Here is a 23,255-nt window from a genome sequence, read left to right as displayed (position 1 = left end):
AAAATAAGATAAAATCATCTCATTTGGGTCGATTACCGTAAATGATGACGTTTTTCTCTTGCGTTATTATTTGGGTCATTACGGTAACGGGCTCCTCCGCCGCAGCGACACAGATTCTGAGTCCGATTCGTCCGCCCACTGGAAACGCGGCGGCACGGACGAGGCTGATTCCAGATCAGCGGCTGAGCCTCCGCCGGTATTTACGGGACTCCAATCGTCAGAAAACCCGCTGAAATTCAAAGTTAGAGGAGGAGACACTCGGAAAAGCATAAAACTCGAGGCGTGTGTCCGGCGTTTGTCAGTTAGGGATCGGGTTCCTTGCTACTGTTGTCCTATACTGAACTCTTTACAGGTAAGACGGAATTAACGCTAAAGTTTTAAGCCGCTGCTAGCTTGACTATTTATGAAGTTAGCATTAATTTTAAGGCAGGCTAATATTATGTCAGACGAGTTGGTTTGGGATGTACAAACATTTGTTCTTAAATCACCGAATGTGGTATTAAAAGTAATGTGGGGTTGCGTAGAATAGCTTCATTAACATGGCTTTGGGGCTAAATTGTGAATTGTCTTTGGAAGCTTTGTGAATTATTACAAGTTGACGTTCGGTTGCGCGTTTGCTAGCTAACCGGTTTGACTAGCTAGTTTTGAAAGTGTGTATTAAACGACTCCAGTTTAAGACTACTGGCTGATAACCAGGGTGGTGACATTTTCAACAGAATCCCGTCAAACAGCAATTATATAAAAAAATAAATTCAGGTTAACTGTCATTTATGGGTTTCAGATTATATAAGATTTTAGTATTCTTGGTTCAGTGAAGTGGCGTTTTTCGGCAAGTAACTGCTATGAATCTAATGTTATGTCTGCTGTTAGTCTTGTTGCAGATTTATTGAGATATTAGGTGTATATGTTGTCAATTGTGCGTAGCCCCTCTTTCTATATTCAGGTTGTCTGTCCTCGGTATATTCATTTGTTTCATTACAAGAAAAAAAATACATTGGGATATAATCACCATAAAACGCCAGCAGGAAATTACCATAGAGATTTAAAGTCCCTTATTCAATGTCACTATTTGCAGCTCAGTATGGAATCTGGTGAGGAAAGCATCACAAACCTGAAGAGGCTCAGGCCCCCTCTGTCCGACTCCGAGGACAACCTGCTGCTGTCATCAGGTTTGTGCGTTTGTGATTGTTTGTGCTTGTAAACACTGCTCGCCGTCTGCGTTGTAATTGGATGTTTTCTCCTCCCGTGCTTCTAGGTGACGGGGCAGAAGTTAGTGAGAGTCTAAAGCGTCGGCGCCTGGAGGCTGCAGGTCAGGAGAACCGCATTCCTAAAGCGTCTTCATCCTCTGCACGCGTGGATGAGCTGAAGATAAAGCCCGACACTCCAATTGTTCCCTCAGTCCGGTCCAGAGTCCAGCAGCTCACCCAGAGAAGAGATGGTAAGCCAGAACATTGGACAGCTGAGTTTGAATGAACATGCTGCTGCGATAAATCGTGTACATTTAATGGAATACACTGTATTTTGTTTTGTTGGTCATAGTTTAACATCTTGAACAATGACACAGTCCTGGGCACATTCTTTAAAGAGTCTTTATTTCAGGTGGACCTATTACCTTGGCCCAGCGCTGCCTGTCAGACCCAGGGGCGGACAGCCCATCAGTCGAACAGGATAAGGTCCTCAGACAGAATCTACTTGGTGAGGATCAGTAGCGCTGCAAGGAATCATTGATGACCGCCATGAAGACCTTAATCTTTGAATGATATCATCTTCATCTTCCAGCCAGGGAAGATTTTGCCCAGCGAATGGAGCGATTTCAAGGGCCAGTATTTCAGGCGAGCCCTGCCCCCTCGGCAAGCCCCTGCCCTCGCAACCGCTCCAACTTCGTTTCCGGAATCCAGCAGAAACTCCAGGGCACAACCCCCCCCAGCACCAAGCAGGCCTCCCGCATCCGCCAGGTAGCAACCCTGGCTCTGAGGATATCCAATCTTCTCAGTCACATCAGGACACACTGACCGCATAAACAACAGACTCACACATTTATCCTGGTCACTGCTCTGCTACATTTTTTGGAAAACAATGTGCTGTCTTTCAAAATTATCCAAATCATCCTGTTAAATGTTAAAGAAGAAACTGCCTGAAAATTTGAGGTATTAAAATATAACAAGAGCAGACCTCAATGTGTTTTGAAAGAAATTCACTGGAACACCTGGCAGGTAGGAAAGCAGAAAAAGTAATGTAAAACGATACTTAGACAGAAGTAGAAGAGCTGACTGGTGAAGATGACGCATGAGCTAGTGTTCCTTCTCTGAACATTGCTGCGGAGTTTGAGCAGGATGTCGGACCATTTCATGGATCCAGCAAAATAATGTGCAGGTTTTTGTTATCGGGCTTGAGTTTGGTGCCAAAAAAAAATGCTGCCATTTACAGAGGAGCATTGATGTAATAAAGGGACTGTCTTCCTGTCTGACCGATCAGGAACGGGAGCAGGAGCTGAACCAGCTGCAGTTCCAGCCAATCAGTGAGAATGCCTGGCTCAAACGGAGCAGCTCTGACCCCTCACTGGCCCAGGTGGGTTTCCTTTCCTTTCTCTCACGAATATGTACAATAAGATGTCACCATGGATTTGTTTACTGGGAAAACTGCAGTCCAGAGTACAAGGCTCCCAAACTGGGCTGAGTCCAGCCCCCACCTCCCTATTTTGTTAACCAATGATGTGAGACCTGTGGTACGTATTGTGAGGTCAAACCAGCTTCAAGGAGTCAGGACCTTTCTTGTCTCCTCCCCCTTGTGTATCCTGGTTGTTGACTCCCACATTCAGTAAGTGTTGTTGTTGAGTGAGACTGTGTGATACACCGGCTGGTATTAACACTAGCAGGGAAGGACCCCCCCTTCGTCTTTCTCCTGGGTTCCCAGGTCTAGGAGGGTGCAGTGGCCTCCTGTGAAGACATGGGATGTGAGTCTGACTGGAACCCCCCACCATTTTTTCTACCCCTATCTCTATCTCCCAAATTCAGATTTTAATGGCTGCCCCCACACTCTGCAAATACCACACAACATGCAGATATCTCCTTGTCAGGACGCAGAGGAGACGCACTGTCTTGCTGCGGACAGGCATGAAACCTCTTGGAAACCACCCTTTTTTTCTGTCATGATCGACAGACAAAAAATAAATTACTCTGGAGAGTCCTTGTGATAAATGTCATACATGTTCAGCAGTTGGGGGCAGCCAAACCTTTGTTGGTTTCTCCACCCACAAACAGCTGGGCTCGGACATCCACCCTACCCACTCCCTGGGTTTACACTTGGGAAAAACACCTGGAGCCACAGAATGAGCTGTGTTCAGAAGAGCACAGGAAAATAACTTGAGAAAATGAACAGTATATAAAAGACATACATTTTGATTTTAGATGTATATTAGAATGCCCGGAGAAGGCCTTCAATTAATTAAAATAATCCATAGAATAATTTTATAGTCAAAATAACAATTGTCAGTGTCATAGTTTTATCATTTCGCACTGACTTACAGGGACGGTTCACTGAATGGCTCAGGTATGTTGCTCCAGACCTCTAGGGGTGAGTGGTGTCACCGGGTGTGATGAAGGTTTTCCAAATGGAGGGCGTGGAAAAAAGAAGCCCAGTGAGAACGAACGCTGAGTGTCTGTCGCTTCCAGCAGGTGGATGGAGCTGTGCTCATGAAGGATGGTAGCTTCATTGAAGATGCTACATCGGGGCCAGCGGCTTCATCTGAACCAAGAAAAAGTGAGTTTTTTTTTCTCTTTTTTGACATGGTGTGATGGACAGAGAGTGGAACATAAGGTTTGTCACATTGAACAAACTACTGTCATGACCAAATCGAAAGTATGAATGGTCGATTTTGAATGCAAAGGAGTGAGCCAGAGAAACATTAAGAAATTTCATTCAATTCAAATTTAGACGCCTGTAAAAGACATCACGTGTTCATTTGTATCAGGTGAAAACAGAATTAAAAACATGCAAACCCCGCAGCATAAATTAATCACTGCTGACTGCATAATGTCTTGGTTGATTTGTGTTGCTTTGTTTTCCCCTGTACCGTCATATTCCCCATGTCCCTCACTGGATACATTTTGACTGGGTTTCTAAACCTCCAAAATAAATGTGCAGAAAGTGTCCGACCTCTTGCTTCCTTTTTAGACTGCACAGCAGCTGTAGAACTGCCCAGTGTTAAGACATGAGACTGACTTCTCCACAGGTGAACCTCGGGACTGCGACGTTCCAGCAGTTTCGGCGGGGGGGGCAGGGTCTGCTAACGAGCGTCAGGGCGATCAGATCAGAGAAAGAAGACTTGACGACCCCCCGACATCACAGAAGAGAGAGCGTACATCGTTTCACCAAGACCCAGGCACCGTAATGCAGCTGTCTTTTGGTGAGGATCAGGTGTTCACCATCGCGGCCCAGCCGGAGGGTCAAGATGAGCTACTGTCGAGCGACAGAGGGAGCGAAGTCCACATGAAGGAAGTTCAGGGTCCCAAAGAATGGCTGGATGAAAAAAGTTTTGAGTCTTCCTACGGCGAAGATGAGATTGAGCCTTCGACAGATGAGGATTTGAGACTGTGGAGATATCCTCATGATAGAGCTTACAGAGTGGAGGAAGAAGAGTCCATCATGTCTGAAGATCAGCAGGAGCGAGTCCTCGAGCTCTCTGAGCTGTCCAGAGGGCCGGTAGTAGATGCAGGCCCATCTGAAGATTGCTGTGAGCTCCCTCACATCCGGTATGCGGGCCGTAAAGAACATCATAACCCTCCTGACAAAAACAGAGATTCCAGATCAGAAACGGACCAGTCAGAGGAACCAGGCCGACATTTGCAGCTCGCATCCAAAGGCCAGCAGGTGGAGGCGGAGTCCTGCGAGGGGGAAGCTGTTGCAGAAGATGATGAAAGTCTCAATTTAGAAGTGGACCAAAGTCCCCATGAGGATGACTCACATCCTCAGCCAGGACCTGTGAGGTCTGATGCTCCGAGCAGCAGAGATGAACCATCAGAAGTAAGTCCAGATGAGGCTGTTTGTAGTCGAACCAGCGACCAGGCTGTAGATCAGCATGAAGAGAAGGAACACGGCAGAGATGAACCATCAGAAGTAACTCCAGATGAAGCTGTGTGTAGTCAAACCAGCGACCAGGCTGTAGATCACCATGAAGAGAGGGAACATGGCAGTCAGTTTGGTGTCGGCGGTGAGCCAAAAGAAGATTGCCAGAATGTGGAGGGAGAAGAAGAGAGCTTGAAGAAAGTTAGCTTCATCCTGGAGCCGGGATTCATGAGTAGCTCCAGGCTATCTGAGATGAATGCCTCCGCGGACTCAAGGGGAGAGTCTGAGGTGTCAGGTAAGGACCGGGACCACCCGGGGACCTGGACACTTGTGGTGAGGTGGAAGACACGGGTGGAAGACCTCGCTGCTGCTGTTCTGCAAGCACTGGGTTAAATAACAGGGTCGCACAATTTGTAGCAGCTTTCAGATTGCAGGGCCAAGCAGATCCCTGTCAGCGAGTAGGAAACATCACACCTAAATCATCTGAAATTTCATATGAGAACTACATCTCCCATCTTGCCATCTTTTTATATAATATAATGTTTCACTTTTAACCCGAGTGTTTGTTTGACAGATGTTGAGGTGAGTTCTCTGGACGACACCAACACAGCTGAAGTAATTGACCAGATGTTCGAGGAGGTGCTGGAATATGCCGAAAGGGTGGAGGAGGAGGAGGAGGAGGAGGAAAGTAGAGCTAATGAGAAAGCTGAGGGCCACGGTAGTGACATCGACTCAGGAGACAAAGATAAAATGGACGCAAAGGCAAGAAGTGAGGAAGGTGAAGGCGAGACCAAAGACGACGGGCGTGAGGAGAACCGGCGGGAGGAGAGTAACGGAGACGAGCTTCTGACTTTCCCCCCCAGCGGCATCCTCTCCCCTCTCAGCAAGTCTGTAGAAGCTGTGGTCACACCACTGGTAAGACACTGGCTCCAAGTCTCATACTGAAAAATCTCAAAAATGTTCAGAGACAATAGTTTTTCCTGAGAACTGACAGGTTCTAAGCTTGGCATTTGTCAACAGCTCTTCAATCATTGTATTCTTCTCATTGTATTCTCCCGGTTGTTTTCCCAAACCACAGTCAAATATCTTCCAGTTGGTGAAAGGCTTCACATCCGATCATTTCCTGACATGATTTCTTTGTTTCTCCCTCAGCGTCTGGCGGCCTCTCAGGAGGCCAGCCATCCGTCTCTGCTGCTGACGCCCGAGGAGGAGGCCAGCACCCCTCCTGCAGAGAGTGCTCCTCTGTACAGGTGACCACTCCGCCAAAACCCCACTGACTTGTTCCTCAACGGGGAGGGAGGTTTTTAGATTGGTACAAGTCTCTGATAAGTAAAAGTGCCCCTGGCTTAGTCAGGATTCCCCCACAACCCAGAAAACCCTGGATATTGATTGGCCAATTTTCCAGTCCTAGGGCATGACTTTCCTTTCCCTCTGTCTCACCTTTGCCTTGTGAGGGAATATGAATTGGTTAAAGGTTCTGCTCAGCATGTGTGCTGTCCCGCTGTTTTCAGCGGGGCAGCGCAGAGGCTTTGCGCCCCATGTGACACTGCCGGGCAATCAGATGTGCACGTTCCTCTCAGAGCAACCCGGCATTCCTATTTCACTTTGTCACTAGATTGAGCTACTTTTCACACCCAAGGAAGGGCATCGTTTTTTCCCAGAAGAAAGAACTAGCTACTCTCAGATGCAGGCTCACGTATGATTGTACGGTATGACAACTGCCGCTAGAAATGTCCTGCGAAGTCATTTCAAGGACAGTGGGAATCGTGACGTTCGCGACAGATCTACATGTTCTACCAAATGGCAAAGAATATCAAGTCTTTCCTGTCGTGTGCTAAACGTGATGATTTCTTGTGTGTGTGATGGGACAGTATTGATGCCTACCGCACACAAAGACAGAAGAAGAGGCCCGTGGCTCAGAGTGTCACTCCCAGCCATCAGACTCAAGCCCCGGTGAAGTTTCAGCGCCCGCCCTCCGTCAGCACCAAGGAGAAAATTGCGGTATGTGTAACAGGAAGTCCGACCACGTTGGGTTTTAGAGCCGTGATTCTGACTGTCCACGCTCTTGTATCCAGGCTCTGAATGAAGAAGCAGTAAAGCTGCAGACTGTGATCAACCAGACCCTTCAGGCTCTGGGCTGCTGCACTGACGAGGAACACGGCCGCGGTTCCCTAGAGGAGGCCGAGGCCGAGAAGCTGCTGCTCGTCTCCAGTATGTCCTCTCCTGCGTCAGCTGGCAGTTGATTTAAATTAGCCATGCAACTGAGATGTTTTCACCGTGTGTGGTTTTCAGGTGAGAAGCGCTCTGCCCTACTGGCAGAAGTAGCCCGACTCAGGGAGGAGAGGGGCTCCGCCTCAGAGGGAGATAATGGCGCTCCATCCCAGCAGGCCTGCAGGGGCACTGTCAACATATCAAACATCCAGTTGCCCCTCAAGGTGGAGTTTGTCTGCTCCTCACACAACCGCACAGGTAGCAAAGAACTCTTTTCCCTCACGTCCCAACTTTATAAAATCCACATTCCCATGTCAGTGCTCCGCTTTAAAATGAACCTCCCCCTTCCCTCTTCGAGGCCGGCCCAGTCACTACTTCTTCGTCCTGATCCGTTATGGCCCCTGCAACATCGTGGCCACCCCACTGGCGACTGCCGCCGACGCCCAGCACGGAGACACCATCTCCTTCCCCACCTCCGTCACCCTGTAAGCTGCGCTGCTGATCCTTGTGGGTTCACAGATTTGTGTTTGGACTCCCAGGAATGAACATGTCTTCACCCTCTCTGCAGCAAGGACATCCGCTCCAGCTTTGAGATCGACGTGGAGGTCTATAGCCTGGTGAGGTCACTTTTACCGACCATTCTTTGTTCTTTATCTGTCAGTCAGATAAGAGAGACTGGTGGGATTTAACTATGTGTGTGTGTGTGTGCGTGCACGCTCTGTCAGTCCCATACCTCGGGGAGCAGCTGCACCATTGACCGAACCACCATCACCGCCAGGTCACGGGTAAGAACTCCTGTTCTGCTAAGCAAAGGCCCAATTTTTTTAAACCGCTTACTGCTGCCCCCCTATTAACCATGACTGTCTTCCAGGTCACACCCAGGAAGCTCCTCAACACCATCACTGTGAGTTTCTACCACTTTGCTTTAAAACCCATGCTGTTCAGGATACCCGTTCGGTCTTACCTTAATCGTCTTTCTTTTTGATTTCAGCAGAGGACCAATAACAGCCTGGCATGTAAGTCTCTCCAACAGTCTGTCTGCCACGACCTCCTTTGCCATCAGCGCGTCTGAAGGAGTGCCGAGAACGTTGGAATGATGAGACGACTACTCTTCTCGAGGGTCACTGTGTTTTCTTCTCCTGCTTCAGCTGCTCCTCTGAGCGTCAACACCCGGCGCTCCAGTAACTTCTGTCTCGTGGGCTCTCACAAAATCACCCTGGCCTCCCTGGGAGGCAACAAGTTCCCGTTGGACAAGGTGAGGTTATGCATTGAGGTCAAGTAGGCGGAGCTTAGCGATCACGTGACCTCTGAATCTTGGACCTCTTTGTTCGGTTAACTCTTAACACGGCACCTTCTTTATTTGTTTTCTTGACACTCATGTTTCTTCACTCGGGTGGGGTCACCGGTGATGTAACCTGTATCCCCTCCCCACTCTTCTGTCTTGCTTCCCCTCTCAGATGAAACTTGAAGGCAAAATCAGGAGGCTCCTGGGAGATGAGTTTCAGGAAAAGGTTTCTCTCTTTTTCTCTCTCACACACACACACTCACACACTACAACGCTTTTCTTTACTGATACCACGCTCTGACACAAGCCTGCAATTAACCACGTCTTTATGACGCTTGTATGTAGCTCTTTATGTCCAAGTGGAGCACTTTTCAAGTTACCACAATATAGGTAGTTTCTTCCTGTTTTCTTCCTGTATTCCAGGATTCTGCCACATACACCTCATTTGATTGTCTTGAAAGTGGCAGGCTAACACTTCTTGTAGACTGCAATTCATTATGCTAAGCTAACTTGCTGTATGCAGGGCCACCTTGTCTGTGGGAGTTACTGCTGGAATGCAATTTACATCACCGTTCCTGGGCTGGTGATGCTATCTGACCCTCCCTCCACCTTGCCCCCTTGCAGGTTCCCTTCCTCTCACCCCTAGAGGGCAGCATCTACATGCAGCTGGACAGTCAGAGCCACTCGTCTGTGCAGCACCAAGGCTTCCTGGTCAGTTTTGATACCTGTTTTACTCGGAACCTGCTTCATGTGTCTTTTTGTGAAGTGATAGCTTAAGCCCTATTGTGTTCTCAGACCATGTTTGATATGATCAGCGGTTATGGGCTTTGGCATCGGCGGTATTTCTCGCTGGACGGCTGCTCGATGTATTACTGGAACCATCCCAATGACAAGGAAACCAAGGTAGGTGGCATCATCTGCAGGAGTCAGGTGATTCCCCTGATTTCACTCAGAGGCCCCTGTGTGCAGGTTAAAGACAGAAAAACACACACATCTGATCCATGGGATTGGGATTATCATGCATAGAGAGGAACAAGATGGTTGAGAGAGTATGGTGGTAGTATGTGCTGATGTAGGTCCTGGGTGGGGGTCTGAGGCGGATGGGGTCATAATGTCAGACAGGTGAGGTAGCGTTGTTGTCTTGATCCTCAGGAGGCTGTGGGCAGCATCTCTCTATCCGGCTCCTCCATCCAGAGCGTCCAGCCGGTCCAGCGTGAGTCGTGCGCTCGACCCTTCACCTTTGAGCTGGTGAGCAGCGAATTGCAGCAGCAGGACGACGGTGCCACAGCCAGGTGAGTGTCGGCCACCGATTCTTGGGGGCATCTTGGTTAAACCCCGTAAACTCACGGTGTTTGCCAAAAGAAAAATCGTGAAGTTTAACGGGCGCTGTTGGGCGGGCTAGGTGCTGGTTCTCAGCCGACACCAAACAGGAGAATCTGGACTGGATGGAGAAACTGAGCCAGGCTCTGCTGGACTTCCACACATGGAAAAGACCGCCGGCAGCAGAGGCTGAGCAGAGCGCCAGCAAGATGAGGGAGAGCATCCTGTGACCTGGGAGGGACGCCCGCGAAAGAGCAGCAGAACCGTAAGCTGTCTCATCTCAGCAGCTCGGGGAGATCCTGTCTTTTAATCTGAATCCACTCCTCGTCCACAGATTCTCTTTTTTATTTGCTGTTGGGAGAATTTTAGTTGTCCTTGATTGAGATTTTATTTTAACTTTTTTTTTTTTTTTTTCTTCTTGTCCTTGACGTCGGCTTCTTGATCTTTGTTAAAGGGGAATGTCTTATAATCTTATATATGTGGCATCATATTGTCTAATTGTACAATCTGAAGTGGAGGGATGAAGTGTATTTATAGATCCGTTTAGAGAAAGCATTAAGATGAGAGTACATTCGAAGTCTTTTAATACAAAAGGAAATGTTGAATATTATGGGTGTTCTTGTTGTCCACCTTGTGTTTGGCGGAATATCTTTTTCCTCTGGATGTTTGCTCCAGTGAGCAGACACTCGGACATTTTCTGTAAGAAGTGCCAAACCCACCTTCATTTACTGTAGGGATAATCAGTACATCCAATCGCTGCGTGGTAACCGTGGTTACACCAGTAAAATGGTGTATTTGTAACGCTACTGGCTTTTGTTTGAGCGGACGGAGAGCTGCTGCTTTGAGTGAATGAAATCTGCATCACATCCTGCTCTTCTTCAGTCAGACATCAGCCACAGTGTACTTTGTTTTGTTTCACCTTTTGAATGTAGAGTTAATAATAAACTAATATGGAGCATCAGAAGAAACCTCAGTGGCACAGAAGCCCCCAATCTTTTTGTTTGGGCTCGAACTGTTTGTCCTTCTGTTCTTCTCAGTGTTGTTTGTCTGAATAAATCATGTGAACTGGGCTCCTGAGCCTTCTGTTGTTCCTCACTGTTAAAGTTGGGGTTCCTGGCGAAGAGGTGGGCCAAGGCCGCCTGAAGTGTTCTCTTCAGGTCATAATGAGTTCATGAACACTTTCACCCGCAAGTTGTTTTTGTCGACCAACTGAAAAGCTCTCCATGTTTCCAATGGGTTCATCGAACTTTCCTCGTCAGTTTTCCTTTTTTTTTTTTTTTTTCTTATAAGACCTTTTCTTCCAAAGAAAAGGCCTTATTTTTCAGGTCCCTGTCTCAAAGGCTGCACTCGGTGAAGTGTCAAGTAATGTTCACCTCTTATAGAGGAATGTACATGTCTGGTTGGGGGGGCAGAGTCTGGCAGGAAAGCAGCTCAGGTCAGGAATGTCATACAGGAAGTGGGCTACAATTAGACTTCCTGTTCGTCCCATAGCTCCTCAGGGTGGAGGCACTGCCTGGTGATACGTCGCTTAAGGTGATGACAACAGTGTGCAGAGGCTAGGGAGGGTGGTGGCGTAGGTGTGTGGGTGTGTGTCTGCTCTGTGAGGCAAATATCCAGCTGTGTTGCTTCAGCCCACAGTGCCTGTTTTTAATGTGTTGGTCTTTATTGACCTCGACCGTTTTCACAAACAACGCAATGAACGTCATCCAGCCCCCATTTCAGATCGAAGTCTCTTCAAGCTCATGTTAGTCCTTCAACACTCATGCAATATTCAAGTTTCCCCTTCAACTCAAATGATTGTGAGACCCTCTGAACAGAGGGGACGCTGTTCTTCCAGCAGCAGAAGAAAGACTGTAAATGTAATACATGAGTGGCGAAGTTTGGTGAATATCTCGAGTGTGTGTGCTCTTTCAACAAGATTCGAGAGCATCACTATTCTGGTGGCTCCTCAACCAATGCTAAGCTGTAAACATTCCCAAACGTCCGCCATCTTGAGACAGAGATCTCCCTTTGAAAAAAAACTAACCGAAGCCGCCAAGGCTCCTGAACGCCTTTGCATTTTCCTCCTGGAGACTAAAAATGTAATGTGGCTATTTCGAGACCTCCTCGAAAGGACGGATGCCCAATCAGAGCAACCAGACAAGATCAGATCGGACGCTGTGTTGTCCTTGGTGTTACAACCACAATAGGAATACACTCATCACAACATCCTGCTATGTTACCCCCTGCTCCTTCCTCCATGTGGCCTGGAGGAAACTTCCTCTGAGCTTTTCCCTGTCAATGAGAAACTGTCACCTTGACCAGGGCGGTTCAAGGGACGTATTTCCACGTTTCATATTACTGTTTTTGTTTTTTAAATGAGCCGTTCAAAATCAACCTGAAATGAATTCTACTGTAAGCTTTTGTTTTGCTGGATGGAGGCCGGGATAGATTTTCAGATTTGCTGTCTCACCTTCGGAAAGTTCACATTTCATCTACCCATCACCCGTTTCTAAGCAACCGCTAAGATCAGGTTGCTGCTGACCTGCGCAAACGGTGTGTCCAGGACCACGGACTGCTCAATGCTACCTGATGGTCTTATGTGTGAAGTTCCCGGTTGGGTGAAAACATCGTTTCTCTACATACGGTCATGACTAGGCAAAGCCCTGTTGCCATGGTGAAAGGACCAGCGGGGGTTCCTTAAGAGAAAGCCGGAAAGGAACCATCAGCAAGAAAGGATGCTTTGCTTGATGTGTTTTCCCCTTCGGGGTAATTCAAGTCAAAATATCTGAGAGCGACTGATTAGGATTGATAAAAGCACCGCAGGGAATGCAAGACATGTTTTTCCGATTGCAAGGTGGACTTCCTCTTCCCCTCGGAGGTGACCAGAAGGACATGCTTGGTGATTACATGAGGAAATCTGAGGAGCAGAGCTTGAAGGACAAATACGTGTTTGCGCCGGCTGCCTCTATACTGGAGTTTGAAGAGGTCCGGGAAGCCGTGAGGCATAAACAGGGCCAGGCGGGGTGAAAAGAGGCCGGTGAACCCTCGCATAAACACACCTCCCTCGGCGGCGGTAGCCGCACTGGTCCAACAGCTGCAGTAGATCAGAGAGGGTCAGTCGCACCGGACTGTTCACCCTGTGGACAAAAGGTCATCCTGTTTTGCTTGCAGTGTACTTGCTTACTTTTGATAGAGCCTTAATGGCAGCCTGGATCAAACCATTAGCTTATCACTGCAGCATTTACAGCCTGGAGCTCCATCAACTCCTTCGCCTTCCTAGGACGCAGCCTAATGACTTATGCATTATACATCGCCACTTCCTGTAAATCTACCCGTGATCGTTTTGCCTTTATGACTCAAGAAAACCTGAGGACTCCCGAGGGGGGTTCCGTCCAACACAAGATCCACTCCAGCCCCTCACCCTCCTGCTGCCATCTGGACCGTTTTCCCCTTGATCATCTCCTCTACTGGTCAAAACCCAGGCAGATATGGAAGGGTAGGAAGTGCAGTTCCTATTTAAAGTCAGAGGGTCGGGGGGGGGGGGGGGGGTTGGATCTCATCCATCTTTTCCAAAAAAGAAAGACTGAGGGCAAAGCAGTTGACGGAGTAGAGACTGGAGCCCAGGTGGTTCATGTTGCTGAAAAGTAGATGTCCTGAGATGGACCCCTGTGGCACACCCCCGACAGTTTTGCAGTCTGTCCTCCATCGCCATTATTGATTTGTCTGTTTTTACAGCCTGACAGCTAAATCAACGCACCACAGATTGAAGCTTCCTCCTCCTACACCCCTCCTTTTCGCGAGTAGCAGGACAATCCCATCTCGTTGTCTCCGCCAGGGCGTGTTTGGCGCCAGGGCCACACAAGTAGCCATGGAGAAAGACAATACCCAACGCCGCGTCCAAAATTTTGTGGGGAATTCTCTCAAACAACAAGATGGCCACCACTGAAGTGTATTAACTGTGAAAGAAAAAATCCACTTGGATCTGTCCTTGAGAAGAAACATGTGTTTTCAGGGCTTCCGATGGCGTGCGGTCGCTGCAACTCGTGGGATTACATTTTTTTCCCCCTCTCAGCCCCTTTGGTTCATTCCGTTGGATTGGTTGCTAAGTGACACGTTTCTTCATTCTGATTGGCTGCAGTTCTTGCCAGCTGTAATGGTCAGTGTTTGGGGTCTGCGGTTATCCCGCCATCCTGACTCTGTGATGGACGAGTGCTCGTTGAACCAGCAAATCATTTCTGTCTCCTCCTTCTCCAATGTTGCCAGCTTCTCTCGCCATCTCACCATCATTTGAATTGTTCCCAGACTGAAAATTTGTGATCCAAGCACAGTGGACCTTCCAACTTGGTGAACAGAGAGAGGAACAATAATTTCAAAATGACTGACACGATTAAAAGAACTCACTCGGATTAATCCACCCTCAGACGATCTTGTTTCATTTTGTGGGAATAAAAAGACTCACAGCAGAAGGTTATATTAATTCATCCAAACAGCCTTGTCCTGCCATCAGGGTCACCTGGGGGAATGTGGCCTGGACCCGTCTATCACAGGACCACATATAGAAGCATTCACTCTGTCATTTGTACTTCATGTAGAGACACAACCATTCAGTCATTCATTCACAGGTTATATATGGGGATACAATTTCAGTCCCTCATTCACAGGTCATCGAAGCATGCAACCATTCATTCTTCAATGCACTCGTCTGGACAATTTCATGTCTCCAATGAGCCTCCTGCATGTGTTGGGACTGTGGGAGGAACCCCAAGCAGATCTGGGGAGAACATGGAGACTTGGATTTGAAGCAGAGACTGTCTTGCCATGTTGGGAGGAGGAACTAGTCAGCGCTTTTTTTTTGAATACAGAACATATATAGTGTCCAGATATGAAAGTAAAATTATGCAAACAGTGCGGGGAGTTAAGCTAACTTAGCTTAGCCTGTTGGAGCCATATTTCCCGCTCAAACCCTCACGTTCCCCATTGCCATGGAAATGAAGTTAACAAAACCAGAGGGATCATCTTTCAGTTATGAAAGTAAACCTTTCCAAACCTTCGGACTCACTCAAATCCACGTGAATGTGCTGGGATATTTAGCCCCCCCCCCCCCACACACACACACACACACACACACAAAAAAAAAACCCACTGTCGTCAGAAGCACCTGAATGTATCCCTCCCTCCCTATCTGTAACCCTGCCTCCCTCCCCCTTCGCTCCCTCCCTTTCCTGCCGGCCCCGTCGGAGGATGTGTGTCTGGGAGAGCGGCAGTGCGAGGAGGGGGGGGGTTGGAGAGGAAAGCTGGTAGTAGAATGGACGTGTGCCCTCTCTCCTCTTCTTCTTCTTCTTCTTCTCCTCGACTCCGACAACCCTCCCGCTCCAAGACGCTCCCCTGGCGGCGGCGGTGGCGGCAAGCCCAGGGCCCCTCGGCGTGGCCCTTGGCGGTGGCGGGGGAAGGACGCCGGCTGGACGACTGAAAAAAACCTCAATGTCAGCGGAGGATCGGAAGAATGGTGGTGGCAAAGCAAAAGGTATGCGCACACACACACACAGCTGACCAACACCCTCACTCAAATGTGCTTGAATGAATGAATGAGTGCTCAGTATGTGACCGCCCACGGATTAATCGATCACCTGGTCCCTATTGGCTGATCCATTGATTACACAGTGAGCGTCTTGTTTTTGTAAGATGCTTTATATACAAATCCCTTCACTTTTAAATTCATCGCTTTATTTGACGTGAAAGGTCTCCTTGGGTCCGAGCATTCCCCCCTGGGCCGGGAGCTGATTGGCCGCCGGGGGTCAGGTGACCCGACCCGTTGCGGCCACAGACAACTTTCAGTCCAGCGGAGCCAAGTCAATCACCTGATCATCGTCAATAAACCCGCCTATGTTGTGTTGGTTTCTGTTGTGTTGTGATGTGTCACACTTGAAGAGATGCGTCATGGCTTCTTGTGTTGTGCCATGCCATGCCATGTTGTGTTGCGTTGAGTTCATGTTGTGTTCTTTTTCTATCGTGTTGTGTTGTGCTGTGCCCTGTTTTGTCATGTGTCCTTGTGTTGTGTTGTGTCGTACCCTGTCGTGTTGTGTGTTGTCTTGCATTGTGTTGCGTTGTGACATGTATTATTGCGTTGCATACTGTCCTGTCATATTGTCTTGTGTTGTATCATACATTGTGTTGTATTGTTTTGCAGCTAGTTGCGTCCTGTTGTGTTGTGTCATGCTCTGTTGTGTGGATTGGCCTCACCACGCTGACATGATGTATTGTTTAGCAGAAATCGCTGATGATGATGTTTCACATTTGGCCTCGTTAGGAGACAAGAGCACATCCCATGACAAACACACACACACACACACACTCAGTCACACACACTCACACACACGCATGAATTAGTAATGAAGCAGACAAACCTGGGATTTTGTGCTCCATCAGTGGCTGAATGTCCTGCAGATAGTCTGGCTCCAGAGCAGCACATTTCTCTGTGCTGAATCATTCACCCCTGCCTCTGTTCACCCCTTCACACCTTCACACCTTCACTCAAACACCGCCTGCCAGCTGACTGAAGCTTTAGCGATTGTTTGGATAACTAATTCTATGCAAATCATCCAGACCCTGAAATATGTCCACAACGGACCTGCATGAGCAGAAACCGGGCTGGTCCTCTCATTCTATGTGATTGCAGAAGCTGGTTGTTGTTGGTCAGACTGACCATCAACAACTGTCCTCCTCTGAGGACGACGCTGCCTCTCACTCACTCATTGTATGATACATTTGATAGATTTACTCAATGACTCACAGACTCAGTCATTAACCAATTCATTGTGCAACTAACTTACACACCCACTCACTCATTGTGTGACTCACTTATGATAAACTGACTCACTCATTCACTCACTGTGAATAACTCCTTCACTGTGTAACCACCTCGCATCCCCATTCACTCACACACACTCATCCTTTCATTATATGACCCACTCATTCACTCGTGTGAATGAATCACTCACTCACTATGTGACTCACTCGTTCACTCACTCAGTTTGTGAATCCCTTAACGACTCACTTTGAATCACTCACCCATTAACTCAGTCACTGCGTAGCCATCTTACATAATCACTCACTCACTCACTCATTCACTGACACACACACTCATCCTGTCATTCTGGTGAATGAGTCCATCTTGAGGAGGGTGGCTGATTCCTTACGATTATTGATTATTGATGACCCAGACAAACACGGCAAAGATTCGTCTGGAACTTAAAAAGATTCAGCGAAAGTTTAACTGTCTTCGATCGATATTCAACCAGCCCGGTTCCATCTGATGACGAAAAAGGTGAAGGTATCCGACCTGATCCCGCAGACATGGCGATGGCGGTGGCGGCTGCGGTGGCGTGGCCGGAGGCGGAGCGGGCGGAGCATTTGGCCCGTGGCGCCGCCTTGAAGTGGGCCTCTGGGGTTTTCTGCCGACCCGAGCAGCTGGAGAGGCTCGGCCAGTACAGGAAGAGGGAGAGTCAGAGGACAGCCTCCGTGCATACTAGGCTCAAGGTGACACACACACACACACACACACACACATTGATTTCTCCACTTCAAATCACAACTCAGAAGATATCTGCGTAAAGAGGCCTATTGTATATGACACTAATTGCACTGATAATAGCTAGTGCCATGTTCCCTTTTTTTTTATTTTTTTTATACTTTCACCACTTTTTTTTTAGATTTTCTTTTAAATGTGTATTTTTTTGTATGTGTCTGTCAGGTCAAGTAAGGCACCTTAAATGAAATGTTGTTATTATTACAGCACACACACACACACACACACACACAGTCAGAGCCAACAGCTTGGCTAATTTCCCTGAAGCCCCCTTAAGCATTTCATGCTAATGCATTAGCCACGTTTTGTTATTATTATTGTTATTCTTTAAACATTGATAAATAATTCATAGATAATACATCATTTGGATGATATAAAATGTTATCAGATAATATAAAATGCTAACTTTTCGTCAGTTTCCTGTAAACTGTGTTAGCTTGAATGCATTTCTTTGCAGATGATACTGTCCCCTGTCTTAAGATTTGCTTTTGTGAGTGTGTGTGTATGCGACCAATTTAATGCTGCTTCCATCTCGCAGTCCATGGTGCAGTCGTACCTGGAGGGGGTGAATTGGGGTCTGGAGCAGCTGGCCGAAGCCCGTGTGGAGCTCAGGGAGGTTTCTCAAGCTTTGAGGAGGGCAGGGCTGGAGGCCACCGGCAACGGGGATGGGGTGAAGACCCTGGATAGGCTGAGGGAGGTGTCAATCAACCACTGCCAGCTGCTGGCTGCCGTCAGCAACCTGCCCCGACTTTACTCCGGTGAGACCCCTTGATCTTCTGTATCTGGAGCCTCAAGGATGGAACATCAGCTCCTCCCTCACACTGGAACATCATCTCCCCTCCCAGTGCGGACGGCCGTCTTGGAGACGGAGCGTCTGGTGGAGTCTCGGCGGCTGCTGGAGGCTCACGCCCGCCTCACCGAGCTGGAGCGCTGGCAGGATGACATTCTGTGGCAGCTGTGTGGCGCCGCCGGCGTGGCGGGAAGTGACCTCAGCTCCGAGGACAGGGAGCTGGTGACCAAGTACTTCTCCGGGGTCGAACAGCTGGTGGAGGCGCTGGGTAGGAGAAGGAGAAAACTCCTGCAGTGATAACATTATAGTATAATAACCGGACGAATTAACTGCAAAATTAATCGTTTAGTTAATTAATCTATCAATGCCGCTTTGCAAGGCCGGGAGCTGTGGGCGGTGGTCAGCAGCGCTCTGGCCCTCGCTCGCCAAAACCCCACGCCTTTTGTGTCGGCGGTGAGGATCGTGGAGCGGGAGGAGGCCCTGGACCAGGCCCTGCTGGGGGAGAGGGCCGGGGGCGGAGCCAACGCCAGGCCCCTGCCCCCCGGCCGACCTCGCTGCTGGAGGGCGTGTTTCTTCCAGGTCCGTTCAGACACAGGTCACCTGTGTCGTAAATGCGTAATAACTGTCGTAACTGTGTAGTAACTGTGTAATAAACGGTAGGTACTAGATGAGGCGGTGTCAGCTCGCTTCCGGAGCGTGTCCTACCTTCACACCCGCGGCCCCGGCCTGGCTGGCCACCTCTCGGCCCTGCAGCACGGCATCATGGGGGATCTGGCCACGGTTCGCCACTTGCTGGAGCACTGCGTGCCGCCTCACTACAGGCTGACGGGCGCCTACCTAAGGGCAAGCCATCGCTGTTTACACTCCCACCTGGCACAGGTAGATCAACACACACCCGTGTGCGCATGTTTCCCGGAGTGCCTGAGTAGCTGTTTGTGGATTAGGTGAGCAGCTGGGACCTGGAGAGCGGCGAGATCTTCGCCGTGCTCAACTGGGTACTTCACATCTACAACGGGTGAGGTCCAACGCCTGGGACGCGGGGCTTCAGATGATCCCAGATGTTCGAATGTGACGGTTGTCTCCGCAGGCCGGAGATGATGGGTCACCCTGAGCTGGTCCCGGAGGTGGAAAGGGAGCAGCTGGGGCCTCTCATCTCCAACGAGGGCCTGGAACATCTGCAGAGCAAATACGTGCAGACTGTCCGGGTGAGTCTATCTCGCCGCCCACCGAAGACCCGAGAAGCAGCTGGGTTTTGTCACTGTTGTCCTTGCGGCGGCAGAAGAGCGTGTCGGAGTGGATGCACAAAGCCCTGCAGGTGGAGCTCCAGGACTGGCAGAGGGACCAGGAGCCTGACACGGACCACGAGGGCTTCTACCAAACCAGCCTGCCCACCATTATCACGCAGGTGGATACCCACGCCAGATACATACCCCCACCAGTTGGTGATAATTTGTCTCATTGATGTGTGTGTGTGTGTGTGTGTGTGCGTGTGTTTGTATGTAGATGCTCGAGGAAAACACCCGGGTGGCCCTAATGATTGGAGAGTCGCTGAGAGACCAGACCATTCAGATGGGACTTTATGAGATGGAGACCCTCCTCAACAGGTGTGTGTGTGGGTGTGTGGGTGTGTGTGTGTGTTCCCTTCGATGATCTCTTCTGTTAAACCTCTAGGTTTCGGGAAGCTCTGGTAGAATTCGGGAAGGAGCACCGCCGGGATCCGAGTAACAGTAAAAGCAAGTTCTACCTCCACTACCTGCTGGCCTCCATCAGCAACTGCATCATCCTCAAGTACGAAGTTCTGCCCCCGCCAACACTACACACACACACACACAGGCATGCGTGTGTTTTCTAATTCAGATAAAATCCGTCAGGAAGTCGACAGAGAGCCTCCAGCAGCAGCAGTCCTCCAGGTCTGCAGGCCAGTTCTCCAGGACGCCCCCCAACCCCCTGGCGGCCCTGGACCGGGCGGTGAGACGCGCCTGCCGCCTGGTGATGGACCAGCTCCTGCTGGACCTCCAGCCCCTCCTCCCGGGCCTGATGACCCGGCCCTGGCTGGTCCAGGGAGACCCCACGCCGAAGCTGTGCTGCGTCCTGGAGCGCCACCTGGAGCTGTACGGCCGTGTGCAGCCGCCCTGCCGGCAGGTCGCCGACCCCGACGCGGAGTAGATGGTGGAACCTTGAGGGTGGGGGTGGGGTTTGGACGACAATAGGACTACAAACATGGAGGACTGATCAGAAACCCAGTCGATGCAGATGAAAGGAAAGGACTCACCTCGTGTGTGTCCTTTCTGGAAGCACCCTCAGGTGGCTCACTGTCCCTCTGTGTGTGTGTGTGTGTGTGTGTGTGTGTGTGTGTGTGTTTGTGTGTGTGTGTGTGTGTGTGTGTGCAGCGTCTGCAGGAGGAGGCCCAGTGGTTGATGGTGGTGGAGTACGTGCGAGCTCTGATGCAGAAAAGGCTTGTGTGTCGCGGCGGCGAGGAGAGGAGGCTGCTCGCCCAGCAGATGGTTCAGGACGAGCAGAACTTCAGGGAGATCTTCCACAGCTTGGTGAGAGACGTGCACGGACATCCACACACACACAGAAAAACCACTAATAAAATTAAAAAAAAATGGTTGCCCTCCATGTGTGTCCCCATGGCAACAGGAGGTGGATGGCGCCGCGCCGGAGGTGAACCCCCTGGCTCTGCTTCCAATACTAGCTGACTTCATCCGCCTCAAAGACCCCGGCATGCTGCCGCTAGAGGTCTCAGGCCTGGCAGCCAAGTACCCAGATATCAGGTGACTCACATGGACCCATGGCTATGACCTATAGGTGAATGGTGGTGCGTCTATAAGATGAATGGATGGGAAGGTCAATGGTGGTTTGGCTCTAATGAGTGAGAGGGTGAATGATGGTATGTCTCTAGAACAGTGGTTCTTAACCTTGTTGGAGGTACTGAACCCCACCTGTTTTACATGCGCATTCACCGAACCCTTCTTTATTGGATCGAGGATCGGTTCATTGATGGGTACAAAGAACAGGCAGAGTAGCCTTTTCATGGAATCTGGCTCCCTTCACCTTGAATTCAGCAAGCGCTATGTTCTTGTAGTTCCCATCTCCATGCAGCTGAAGGAAGCCTTCCCTTAGTTTTGCCGGTGCTGGACTAGAATTGCTCATCTTGTCTTTGCAAATCATGCAGTTAGGACATCGATTCCAATCACGTTCCGTCATACATGTGAATCCGTATTGTACGTGTTCTTCCGACCGCTTTCTTTTTTTGCCCGACATAATTAGTATGAAGGGATTAAAATATTAAGAAAGAAATTACATGACGTACCATCACAACAGTCACAAGTTACTACAACTGAGCGCGCCAAAATCCCTACGGCACGGATAGGCCGAGCTATGTAGCGTGATCACCTGCAGCCAGTGATGTCATCACCAATGTGTGTCTTGACCTCCGCCGAACCCCTGAGACTGACCCACCGAACCCCTGGGGTTCGATCGAACCCAGGTTAAGAACCACTGCTCTAGAAGATGAATAACAGAGAGGGTGACGGTTGATAAATGAAGGTGAATGGTGGTGTGTCGGAAAAAGATGAATGAATGAAGGTGAATGGTTGTATATCTCTATGATGCATGGATGAGAAGGTGAGTGGAGGTTTGTCTATAAGATGGATGAGTGAGAGGGTGAATGGTTGAGTGACTGTTGTGTCTGTGGTGCAGTGATGAACATGTGTCAGTGCTGCTGGACGTCCGCGGCGACATCTCAAGGGACATCAGGGGTTCGGTGCTTGACCTGCTGGAGCAGAGCACTGCCCCGCTGCCGGCCGGGTACCGGCCCATCTTCACCGACATCTTGGTTCCCCCGGCAACCATGGCCTTCTGTCTGCCCACCGCCAAGTGTGCCTGACCTTTGACCCCGACCGCAGGCGCTGACGGGGATCGCTTCTGGGGAAAAAGTCCTCAAGTCAAAGGACAACCCGGATCTTCAGGCGATAGAGCCCACCGTGAGGTGGGGACAAATCCATCCCAGCTTCTCAATGAAGCAATACATGGACTAGAAAATAAAAATACCCAAAAATGTCAATGAAATGACAAAACAAAATGAAGAAAAGTAAAGCGTGAAGATGATCTGCGTGATGTTTTTCTCACAGCAAGAAAGTTCTGCTCCGTGTAGAGTCTCCATGTTCTCCCCGTGTCTGCAGGGGGTTCATCCGGGTTCTTCCCACAGTCCAAACATGCAGGGGACCAGAAATCGCCCAGATGTATGAATGAGTGAGTGGTTGTATGTCTCTTTATGACCTGTGAATGAGAGGGTGAATGGTTTTTGTTCTCCGTATGTGGTTCTGCGATTGGTTCCAGACTGAACCCCGCTTCTCGGCCAATCACGACAAGGATAGAGCGCACGATGAACGTTTGTCTTCATCTTTAATTCTCTTGGGTGCGAGTATCTGCTTCTCCGCTGTGTTGGTAAAGTTACGTTTTCATTTGAGGTCTTCCACTCCAACATGCCCGGCAATAATCGGCCTTTTAATCCAGAAGAAACGCAAGATCGAAGGGAATAAGGTCCTTAAAGTCGTCACGGAAATTAAGTAGAATCCCCTTCTTGATGAATATCCCTTTGCTTTTTGACGCTTGCATCCTATATCTCTGAGCGTCCGCTGTCAGGGCGTGGGGGAAGCAGTGACGTCTGGGAGGGGAAGCCAAGGCTGCTGGACTGTGAAGCTTCCCCCTCCGGATTTAACTACCCCCTTGCATCAGTGGCCCACTAGCATCTCAACATACAATATTGTTATTTTTTATATAAATATATGTTTAGATTTTTTTTTTACTGTATTTATTGTATTTATGTATTTTGTTTTAGTATTTCAAAGTGTAGTTTGCTTTGTTTTGTCCTTTATCATTCTTCTGAGAGCACATAACACGCGTTAATAAATGCTTTATAAACTGAAGTGATTCTAGTTATTACATTAATCAGCAAATATACTAATATTGTTTTGAGTGATTTTCACTCACTAAATGCAAAGTACATTTTT

The 23,255-nt window shown here is 49.1% G+C and overlaps 2 protein-coding genes across 6 annotated transcripts; both read left to right on the top strand.

Moving 5' to 3' along the window:
* Positions 1–276: 276 nt before the first annotated feature.
* Positions 277–10,944, top strand: anln2 (anillin, actin binding protein 2). Of its 4 annotated transcripts, none has more exons than XM_086162681.1 (24): positions 277–352; positions 1,076–1,169; positions 1,256–1,438; positions 1,600–1,695; positions 1,780–1,955; positions 2,476–2,568; positions 3,672–3,759; positions 4,232–4,405; positions 5,639–5,979; positions 6,217–6,314; positions 6,936–7,065; positions 7,140–7,275; positions 7,357–7,533; positions 7,634–7,760; positions 7,844–7,892; positions 8,001–8,060; positions 8,147–8,179; positions 8,270–8,291; positions 8,424–8,530; positions 8,733–8,786; positions 9,185–9,271; positions 9,356–9,463; positions 9,713–9,852; positions 9,963–10,944. In XM_086162681.1, the coding sequence occupies exons 2-24, from the start codon at positions 1,082–1,084 to the stop codon at positions 10,108–10,110; spliced, it is 2,715 nt and encodes a 904-aa protein (XP_086018807.1). In that variant the 5' UTR covers positions 277–352; positions 1,076–1,081; the 3' UTR covers positions 10,111–10,944. The 4 variants fall into 4 exon arrangements, with proteins under 4 accessions (XP_086018807.1, XP_086018806.1, XP_086018809.1 ...); XM_086162680.1 differs by having other exon boundaries at positions 8,267–8,291; XM_086162683.1 differs by lacking the exon at positions 4,232–4,405 and having other exon boundaries at positions 8,267–8,291.
* A 4,192-nt stretch (positions 10,945–15,136) lies between these two features.
* Positions 15,137–23,168, top strand: exoc3l1 (exocyst complex component 3-like 1). 2 transcript variants are annotated; one of them, XM_086163195.1, is made up of 15 exons: positions 15,137–15,386; positions 17,214–17,398; positions 17,986–18,205; positions 18,293–18,505; positions 18,617–18,816; positions 18,898–19,116; positions 19,182–19,252; positions 19,325–19,442; positions 19,517–19,642; positions 19,741–19,841; positions 19,909–20,025; positions 20,109–20,379; positions 20,628–20,783; positions 20,881–21,014; positions 21,943–23,168. In XM_086163195.1, exons 1-15 carry the CDS (start codon positions 15,344–15,346, stop codon positions 22,127–22,129), a joined length of 2,361 nt encoding a protein of 786 aa, XP_086019321.1. In that variant the 5' UTR covers positions 15,137–15,343; the 3' UTR covers positions 22,130–23,168. The 2 variants fall into 2 exon arrangements, with proteins under 2 accessions (XP_086019321.1, XP_086019322.1); XM_086163196.1 differs by having other exon boundaries at positions 15,141–15,386; positions 19,520–19,642.
* The last annotated feature ends 87 nt before the right edge of the window (positions 23,169–23,255 follow it).

This window comes from Fistularia commersonii, chromosome 17, assembly GCF_037954325.1.
Source record: "Fistularia commersonii isolate RoL2024-O1a breed Wild chromosome 17, RoL_Fcom_v1.0, whole genome shotgun sequence".
In the NCBI taxonomy this organism is placed as follows: domain Eukaryota; kingdom Metazoa; phylum Chordata; class Actinopteri; order Syngnathiformes; family Fistulariidae; genus Fistularia; species Fistularia commersonii.
The sequence above is the reverse complement of the archived record's forward strand: the minus strand, read 5'-3'. Positions and strand labels throughout refer to the sequence as shown.